The following is a 10,670-nucleotide window of genomic DNA, read 5'->3' as shown; positions in this document are numbered from 1 at the left end:
ATTCAAGCAGGCGGAGTTCACTTTGAATAGAAATAACATATTTTTTTATTTCACTGTGTTGTTTATTTCTTTTTTTATTTTATATCTCATGTGTGATACAATTCCAGGGTCTTTATTGCCACACCTCGTACAAGCAATTAAAGCACTGACCGTGAGAATTTCAAGATACTGCTTGGTCATTCGTCAGTGAGAGGGAATATCACAGTACGGGAACGACATAGTAGGACCTGCCAGAAGACCACACTTTTCTTGGGCCATTATCTCCGTAGCCGTTCAACTTTGGACATAGGTGTTTTGGGTTATATCGGCATACTTTAACATAAGGAACACCCTCCCGAAGTTTGGCACATTCCTCCTAGGACACCCTGTATAGGGGCTGTGTGGGCCTGTTACATAGCAACGCTGTTACCTCACGCCGTCTTACATCACCGCGCGTTGGGTGTTACGATACGGTGCGGAGGGTGGATAACGGAGCGCTGACTCACCCGCCGCGTCACTGCTGGTGGGGGGGTTCTCCGTTGGGCAGCATGTCACAGTATATACCCTTTTTCAGGTCCATGTTTCAGAAACTAACAGCAGCATTACGAGTGTTAATAATAATAATAATTATTGTTATTATTATTTCTCCGGTGTAACTCAGGGATCTGTCTTGGGACCCCTTCTCTTCAATGTGTTTATTAATGACATGTTTGATGCAGTTGCCCATTCTAAGTGTCTGCTTTTCGCTGATGACGTCAAAATTTACCGAGCCATTAGTTCTCCTCAGGATTGCTATCTACTGCAGTGTGACATTAACTCAATACAAGGTTGGTGCATTGCTAACTCTTTGAAACTCAACATCAGTAAAACTAAAGTTATATCCTTCTCCAGGGAAACCTATGTACTTATCTAAAATTATAAATTTTGTCAATCGTCAATAGCCTGGACCGATTCTATAAAAGACCTGGGAGTGTTTATTGATGCTAAGCTATATTTCCATGACCAGGTCAATTACATTTTCTCTCACTGTGCTAAACTGTTGGGTCTAGTTCGTAACATTACTTTCAATTTCTCATCTCCAGACTGTATGTTTAGATTGTACACTGCGTTAGTTAAATCTAAGCTTGAATATGCGTCTGTAGTCTGGAATTCGATTACATCAACTGATGCGAACAAGGTGGAACGCATCCAGTAGAGGTTTGCGGCCCTTCGTTTTAATCGTTTCTTTCTTGAGTTATTCTCTTACTCTTGAGGAGTTAAAATTGCATACTTTACGTACTAGGAGACATCGCCTCGATGCTCTCTTTCTTACTCACATTTATTTTGGCTCGAAATTCTGCCCTTCTGTTCTGGAAATTGTTGGTCTCCGAGTTCCTGCTCAGTATATCAGAGATTTTGCATTGTTTAGTGTTTGCTCCTCATCTAAAAATTGTCCCTCTGCATGATGTGCAGCAGTNTTTGTTTACTTTTCTGCATTATTGTGTTTTCCCCAGTGCTTGCCTGTAATTTGTCTTTGACTTTAAAATGTGTTTGGCTATTATGTAATTAAATTTATCTACACTGTGCTCTGTCTGTAATTGGCATTGCGGCTGTTGACTGGGCACATAAATAATAAAGAATTGAAATGAATTATTATTGTACAATACATAGTTTTCCTCCTGAGTACTCAATCAAAATTTCTTGATCCCTCAGTTTTGAATTTTACTTGTTACCCTAATCCCATCTATCTATGTACTGACCTGTCTATTGCGCCTCCTTTGTCCATGTGAGTTCCATTCTGTAACCTGTCTAACAAATATCACGTCCTCCACTCGCATGACGCCATACCAATTGTTTTCTGTAATTTATCTTATTCATTTCTCATTATTGTTCTGATTCCTTAATTTTTAATTCTATCCATTCATGATATCCTTACTGAACGCCTTACATAATCCATTTTTGTTGCTAATAATCTGCGTCTGTGCTTCTGTTTTATTATCCATGTTTCAGCTCCACATATTAATATACTTTTTACTATTTATTAGCTTAATAACTTTCTTGAGTATGTAATATTTCCATTCCATAAATCTCCTCTCGTTTCACTATATAATCTTTTGGAAGCGATATTCCTTTTATAACGTTTGATTTATGTTACAGAAACTCTCCGTCTATATCCTTCAGCAGTGAGGATAGACAGGAGGTGCGTCAAAACATACACACTGGCAGCTGAACCACATTGCACTCTGAAACCCGGAGACACTGTCAACATACCCATCTATGCCCTCCACCATGACCCAGACTACTTCCCCGATCCTGAGAAATTTGACCCTGAAAGGTTTAGTGATGAGAACAAAGGAAGCATCAAAGCCTGCACATATCTGCCATTTGGATCAGGCCCAAGGAACTGTATTGGTAAGAAATACTTACTGTCTGTTTAAAACATAAGTCTAAGCCATAACTTGAGCGGGCAACCTTACGGAAGTAAATTTCTGTGTGTTTAACAATATCTCCAATATGTCGATATTGGTTCACATCTTACGCTGTAAATGGATAATAATGACATAACCTAACCTCAAAGTTTGAGACAGTTGTTCTGGCAGTTCACCGACGTCCTTCTACCGGAGCTCTGTTTCTTTGTTTGTTGGAATCTGTTTACGGTTAGACCATAGAGCCACCATAGCGTCACACAATTATACGGACGCAAATATTTATTTTGGAAGCACACGCAGCCTCTGCACTAAATGCAAGGCACCACCACTACGTTTCCACAGCGCGCTGCCCACTTTAAGTGCTTTGGCATGTATTGCAGTAGTTCGCAAACATGAGCAAAAAAGGCATAAAGTAGTGTAGTTGGTTGAGGCACTATGCTACAAGCCAGAAGGTAGTGGATTCAAGTACCGATGAGGTAATTGCATTTTTTTCAGTTCACCTAATCCTTCCGGCCGCACTATGGCCCTGGGGTCGACTCAGCCTCTAACAGAAATGAGTACCAGGAATTAATTAAATAATTTTCCTGGGGAGTAAAGAGCGGCCAGAGTGTAAGGCTGACAACCTTAACGCCAAGTTTGAGCCGATTATCTAGATAATCTGGATAGAGCCTCGACGTCTCACATCCCTAAGGGCCTTTACGGCATATTACAGGGAGAGCTTCACTTTTGCTTATACTAATTTTATTTACTAAACATATGGAATTAATTCATAGTGAAAGTATCTCAAACCCTTTATTCTGTTCAATTTGGATTTTATTTTATTTTTCATGTATAGAGAAACTTCTACCATCTACGAGTACAAATCAATATCTGTCACATGTGACACATTACAAAAATTCATTGCACTTGAAGCATACAAAACAGCGCAAGGTAATATTTTTGTTGAAATATGTATCCAGGCAACTGTAAATAAACTTTATTACAGCATGTATGATTAAACACTTTATTTTGAAATAAGCAAAAGCACACGTTCTCCGCCCGGAATATGTTCGCTGTTCTTGTCAATATCACAATTTATAGTAATTAAAACCATAAAAGAAACTTTCAACCGAACTATATAAACTTTACTGTTCTAATTAAGTACAGGCAAAAGAGTGGGAAGGAGAACATGAATTACACTCACAAACTCAACTGCAGTACTTGCACAGTGCTTTAATTCCTGTGGCTGCATGCTGGAAATAGTATGAAGTAAATTTCAAAACATTGTACGGACTTTTGTATGGTGGAGAAAGAAGTACATTTGTACATATACCAGATTATGTTCACTGCAATTCCCTTCTTCATTTTTGTCTTCTAGATTATGACACCATGTAGTCTTGCTTGCTGGTTACATGATTACATGGTACCATGACTCAGAAAGCAACAAACGAAATCTCTACTGCAGTGAGAACATTAAATATAATGTATTTATACCTAATTAAACTTTTCTTCTGTTCTTCCCCAGACATTTCCGTTACTGTATGTTCAGTGTTCTTATTCTCGTTATAATGTCCCAAATTTACAAATGTAATATGGGGGCATCGACATTATGTTTTGGATTGTTAAAAAGGTGTTATGCTGACACAAGGTCCGTGTTTGTGAAACGCGGAAGGGAGAAGAGCCTGGCTAGAGAATGTCAGAGCTCAGCACAGCCGCGCTGACAACGCGGAAGCAAGCGCTCATAAAGGTAAAACACTGGGAGGATTATGAATACTGAGTAGACAGAGGCTGGCAGAACGGGATTCGTTCGCCGTGATAAGTAATTATCCATTGAGCACTAGCCACCCTCAGAAATAGCGTCAGAAAGGGGGTAAAGTGAGACCAGCCCGCCAGATAGCGAGAAGGAAGCTGACCCAAGTGAGAAGGGACCAGCACACTCGCCACGATCAAAGAACACGGAAGGGTGGAGTATCATCCAGGCCAGCTTGTGTACCGAAAGCAAATGGTAAAGGGAAGAAAACTAGGCCCGAAATGGTTAGGTCCGTATCAAGTGTTACGGAAAGTCTCTGACCTAGTGTAGAGGGTACAAGTAAGGAAAAAAGAAGCGAATCTGCACGTCGAGCATCTGAAGCTATGCAGGGCCACACAAGAGAGAACCCCATGAAAGACGGAAACAAACTAAGCGACGGATGCGGGAACAGCGACCCCGACCCTAGAGGGAAGAAGGAAGAGAGACAGACTCCGACGATGCAGTGTCGTAAGAAGAATGCCAAGAGAGGTCTCTATACTTATACGCGCCGTATGAGAGACGAAACAGACAAACAAAATGCGGGGACAGAGACCCAGGTTCGGACAAGAAGGAGAAACGAACTCAGGTGATTCAGCATCGGACGATGACGGAGAGAGATCNTGTGGCATGTGGCATGCGGCATGCAAGTATAAAAGAGGCCTTAGGCTCGTACAGACCGTATGGGCGGCGACATGCGACTGAATCAAATAGCGAAATCAGCACATATGCTCCCGCTGAGGAGTAGAAGCAGACAGAACAAATAGTAGAGAGAGATGACGCTAGTGCGACGAGTAATGTTTACTCGCCAGCACTTAGCACGGCCGAGACATGCGTATCAAGTGAAGGACAACATGGGTAGTCATTGCGCCCAGGACTCCAACGTAATTATAAAGAGTAAAGACGGTCGGAGACCGAAGCCCGCGCAGAAATAGCGGATATTGACGCGCCCCGTTGTTTCCAGGTGGAGGGGAATCCACGACAGCCGGAGCCGTAGGGCTCGAATTGGACAAGGGGACGGCATTTTTGCAAGAACGAGAAATTTTAATTAGACGCGCCGTGTGGTACTTCACGGTGGACTTAGCATGACGGAACACGCCAGAGTGATAGGAGAACTGATCAAGGGATTAGAAGACCTCACCTTCAATGTAGGAAGAGACCTAGTACAAAGACAAGAGCTGAGATACGTGAGCAAGATAGCAGGAGAGCTGCAGGAGAAAGTAGACAACTTATTCCGAATGTTGCCATAGGAACGGAGAGTTAGAAGAGGAATGCTTAGCCTAGGAGGGAAAGCACTTAAATTTCTTTTGGGAGCAGCCCTTAGTGAAGATTTGGGACCAATAAATGACAGGATAGAGACTTTGAGAACTAGGTAGGAGAATTAGTATACGACGCTACGAAACGCGTAACAGCGCGAAATGGACTCGCGAGTAAGGGCAAACGCTAAAACGTTGGCTCAGATGGTACGAGCAATGAAGTTGCACAATGAGGAAATGGTTAGGAATCAGCTCACGCTGGATCAGAAGATTAACCAAACAAGGAACCAAATGACTAATTCAGTAAGGAAGGCCAGTTACACGAGGGAATTAGAACTATTAATAATGAAAATTTATACAGATATGACAAGTTTAGCTTTAATCTCAGATATGGCAACGTTACACCGATTGACTGCCAGTTTGTTGCCCTCACACAAATTATTCGCAATTTTGCGCGATATTTACGTGCAATTGGAGCAGGGCTACTCGTTCACAACAGCCTTGAAACCGGAGAACATGCATTTGTTTTATGCATCCTCGGCGGCTGCGGTACTGGCCACGAGCGAAGCAATTCGCCTCATTGTCCAAATACCCTTACGAACCGAAAGGCGAACCTACACCGTTTACGATCCTATACCGTTACCCTCATTCGAACCCAATTTAGGCAAGTTTATTCAGGTACAAGCAGGAAGGGAGAGACTTGCAGTGTTACATGATTTTACCGACAGGGTATGTTCGCAATTGTAGGGAGGGAACGATCACGATATGTAAAGGAACAGTCCCAACAATTGAGAGAACTTACTAAACTTGTTTGGGTAGCTTATTTTGCGGAACCAGTCAGGGCTACTTGTTGTGCACGCGGGAAATTTTGTCAGAAAATTTTAGACCAGTGTTTAGGAAACACCCTTTTGAAAATTAATGGCTATATGCAGTAGCGAAGCTTACAAGGGTAGAGTGCAGGTGCATAGGCACTCAAGGATGCTCCATGAACATAACGAGCATAGAGGGCACAGGCATCATCAAGCAGCCAGAAGGCTGTGAAATGTTCATCGGAGAGCTGACGCTGCCAGCGAGTCGTCAGTTCGAGTCCAAGGTCGATTTGGACGGCCTAGGGGTAGTGGGGCCGCAAGCACCAGATCTTTTGCTTCCAGAAGAAGTCTCGTTCGTGAAGCAGCACCAGGAGTTACTGGAGGACGTGTGGGATGCATGCGAAGGCTCGAGGGACGGAGCCACCGCCGTCATCGCCCTCATGACGATGCCCCGTTGCAGCAGCAGGTGGAAGCCAGGCTCCTGACGCGGAAATGGATATGCAGCGGAATCGTGGCCGGCTCGACAGCAGCAGCCACTGAAATCGGTCTGTGTCTATCGAGACACCGACGGGCGTTACTCATCTTCCGAGCGCGCGACGCGACGGGGACCGGAGCACACAACGCTAAGGGTGACCGCCCAGCCCTCCGGGAGGACAAGCCGGAAGGGAGAATCGACAGGAGAAGGTTCCTGACAAAAGCCAGCAGATCAGAAATCCGGGGACCCAGTCTGGGATTACGGTGTTCCAGTAATGAAAAGACGGAGTGACGAAAAGAAACAGAAAGAGGAAAAGGACTATAAGAGAAAGACCTATATAATCAAGGTATAATTGTAACAATTGTATGATGATGATGTAGAGTATTACGCCGTGGCGATAGGGAGCGTGGAGGTATCCCGCTCTGTCACCGAGTTTATTATGCTGCCACCATCTTGTTATGCCGTAGGGGAGGCTCAGGTAAATTGATTGATCACTCACCTAACTGCCGCCCCGGTTTCAGTTTGCAAATCTCCTGAAGGCTTCGGGGGGTGTTGGAGTCGTCAGGGAGGAGGGTTAACACCTGAGGGAATGTTGGGTTCAATTAACGTCACACTGTATTCCTATCCTAATCTATTCATCTATATCGCTATATACATAATATATATAATTTGCCGACGTCTGTCGTTTCGCATTACATTTAGGGCATTATCCCTTACTACACACATTAGTTCCACTGCGGTCACCCTGCTATTGAGTATCCTATACCTCTATCTCTCTTTCTCTGTAAACCTAGTCCATCTAGTCTTCACTCTCTCTCCCTGGTGTTTGCACTTTAATGTTGTCACACTTAATGTTCATGGCTTATATGAAGTGGGTCCACTTACTTGTACAGATGATACAGGCCAATGCCACCAACCAACTACTACTACTCGCCATTCCTCTCTCGGCGATAGCCTCCTGCCGCACCCTATTGACAATTAATTATCTATCCTCCTTGATTGATTTTTACCCTCTTTTTGCTGACTCGCTGGGTTCCGGGGGCGTATTCACCCGCCCATCCTGACGTGATTTTGGCCGGGGGGCCCACTCTCATTGACTGTTTATCCAAATGGGGTTTGCTTCTTCAGGTCTACCGCCCTCTCCGACTCAGCGATTTCCTAATGCCCGAGTTCTTCATGTCCCACATAATATAAGCTTCTTCCTCAATGTCAGCGTTATTACACTGTCGTGCTAATATTCTGACTACCAAGCTATTGCCTCACTACTGGTGTTACACTTCTTTGCAAACCGCAACTTCCTGGTACATGCTATTATTTCTATATCTTAATCTTATCGTCTTAACACTAATTCCAAATTAACTAAAAAACATATCTACCTGTACATAATATTTGGGGCATAACAGAGAGGATACTATGAACTTAGAAATTCGTGATGGTTGTATAAACATATAGAAAACAAGTGTAATATTCCCCGTTAGCAGAAAATATCCAACGTTTTGTGTGGGAGGATGTTATGCTCAAATTTAAAAACGTAATATGGGGGCATCGACATTATGTTTTGGATTGTTAAAAAGGGTTTATGCTGACACAAGGTCCGTGTTTGTGAAACGAGGAAGGGAGACGATCCTGGCAAGAGAATGTCAGAGCTCAGAACAGCCGCGCTGACAACGCGGAAGCAAGCGCTTATAAAGGTAAAACACTGGGAGGATTAGGAATGCTGAGTAGACAGAGGCTGGCAGAACGGGATTCGTTTGACGTGGTAAGTAATTATCCAATGAGCACTAGCCACCCTTAGAAATAGCGTCGGAAAGCGTCAGTACAGGAGGTATAACGAATATATGTGAAATTGTGCGAGTCGACAAGAGTCGGCATCATTTACTATATATATGTGTATGTATGTAGGTACTAGAAGAATAGATTAGGATGGAAATGTAAAGAACTTTATGGGTACAATCCACGAGGCTCCTTCCCCTTACCGATCCTGCGTTACCCTACGTCTCACGGGAACTGTGAGCTAGGAACAAGAGAGCAACAACAGTCCGCATAGGAAGAACAAGCCTGAGGAAGGGGGGAGGCTCCTGAGGGACAGGAACCGAACGACAGTAGTTACGGTGAATTGTTTTTTTTTTTTTGTAATTACAGCAGAACAATTGGTGGCAGCGGTAAGATTTACAAGAGAACTTTTTGTGTCGCAACTGTTGTGGCACAACACTCGTAGTTGTTAATCAGTTTCTTTCTTTCACTCCTGTATGAGTACCACATGACCTCCTTTCTCTAGGTCTACCCCTATATACATTTCGATAAATCTGTGATTTTTTATCTTAACATACCAAAGTAACATTTCATTATCCTCCGCGCTTCTTTTTCTTTGTCTCTATGCCTTACCCAATTGAATGGTTCTGAACTGATAGTAGATGTGCCCACAGGGTCTATGTGTCATATGTCTCATATATTGTGAGAAATATGTCAAATGGATCAAAAAGTGTCTTGAGAAATTTCTTTCTAAAATTTTGTTCTGCTAAGAATGCAGATGGGAGAGAGTATAATTTCATGTTATAAAACATAATACAGAGTTTGATGTATTAATTTTGCACCACTTAAAAGGTTAATTGAATTTTCACTCATAATACCAAGAATATGAAATTTCATCAGTGAGGCCAAGTCTCTACAAACGTAGAGCATGAAACTTCGTTGGAGACAGAGGAGAAATGCAGTTTCATCTCTGAGTCCAAGGGATAGCTTTTGTGAAGTGTAGCATTTGAAATGAAGGGCTACCTACATTGATTGAAAAAGCCAAGGAAGGCAGAATTGCTGTTTTCAACTATTTCCATCTTGTCAGCTGAAAGCATCTCCAGATTTTCACTTTTACTACTTTCAGTCGAGCTGTTTCTTTATGGCTAGAAGTCAGAACTATATTCAGAAAGTCGACATACAAGCCAATAAATGATTTTTTCTCATTGTGTTCCAGGGAGCCGATTTGCACTTATGGAAGCCAAGATAGCATTGGTACAACTCTTGTCCCGCTTCAACCTAAAAGTTGTCCCAAAGACAGCAATACAAATTAAAATATCCAAGAGTAGCTTCAATATGACAATAGATGGGGGTTTCTGGCTGGGGCTTGAGCAGAGAGTTAAAAGTGAAACACAATAACAAATTGATTGAATTAATTTGCATGTAATAATGTTCTATTTACTCAAGACGAAATGGTGTTGCAAATTATTAGAAGCACACATTATGTAATTAGCCCTTTTTATTCCTACTGTAACAGAAAGTAGTGCATTGAAATTATGCTTCCCTTTACAAGTGCAGTGAAACATACTGAAGCACTGTTAAAATTAAATAATAATATTGTTATTTCTCGGACCAGTGTATCCCTAGGAATCTTGGCCTCAATTATGATGCCCATTTTTTTGTTAACTGGCCTTCTCACACATCCTATCACATGCCCCAACACACCCAAATGTTGTATTCTTAATTTGTATTACAATCATGTTAAATGTACGAATATGGTGTAAAATAAGACTGTCTTACTTATGAGACCTAAACCGAGACTTGCCAACATTTAGTGCCAAATTTAGCAGAGAGAGGTTGTCGCGTGGTCAGAGCAACGAATCCCCACTGCCGTTTTCTAGAGCCGAGCCGCGATTTCCTTGAAATATCTCCTCAATTATCCTCACGAGGCTGACTGGACCACATACTTCGCAGGCAATCAGCGGTCGTTCTTTCGGTCACGCAGTCACAGGAGCAAGACAACACAAAGCACAATACACACACGAAAGTAGGAAGAGTGCTCCGATAGAAGAGGATAGGTGTGACTCGCGTATTGAGATGCGACGTAGGGATGAAAAAATCCTGAACAGTTTTAATATTTTTAATATTTAATATTTACCAATATATATGATAAATATATATTTTAGTTATTTTAGTATGAAGACGGCAAGGCATGCAATGAAGTAGTTTAACGTAAATCGAAAAACA

General features: G+C 42.3%; 1 protein-coding gene across 3 annotated transcripts in view; it reads left to right on the top strand.

Moving 5' to 3' along the window:
* The window catches only part of LOC111869920 (cytochrome P450 9e2), a 35,262-nt gene extending 25,031 nt beyond the window's left edge, over positions 1-10,231 (top strand). For all 3 annotated transcript variants that reach the window (XM_023861807.2, XM_023861806.2, XM_023861808.1), the window contains 2 exons: positions 2,116-2,370; positions 9,661-10,231. In XM_023861807.2, coding sequence (XP_023717575.1) covers positions 2,116-2,370; positions 9,661-9,842 — 437 coding nt within the window. In that variant the 3' untranslated portion in view covers positions 9,843-10,231. The remainder of the gene's footprint in view (positions 1-2,115; positions 2,371-9,660) is intronic.
* Positions 10,232-10,670: the final 439 nt, after the last annotated feature.

The sequence above is a fragment of the Cryptotermes secundus genome, unplaced genomic scaffold (assembly GCF_002891405.2).
Source record: "Cryptotermes secundus unplaced genomic scaffold, Csec_1.0 scaffold842, whole genome shotgun sequence".
In the NCBI taxonomy this organism is placed as follows: domain Eukaryota; kingdom Metazoa; phylum Arthropoda; class Insecta; order Blattodea; family Kalotermitidae; genus Cryptotermes; species Cryptotermes secundus.
This window is presented reverse-complemented; position numbering and strand designations above follow the sequence as displayed.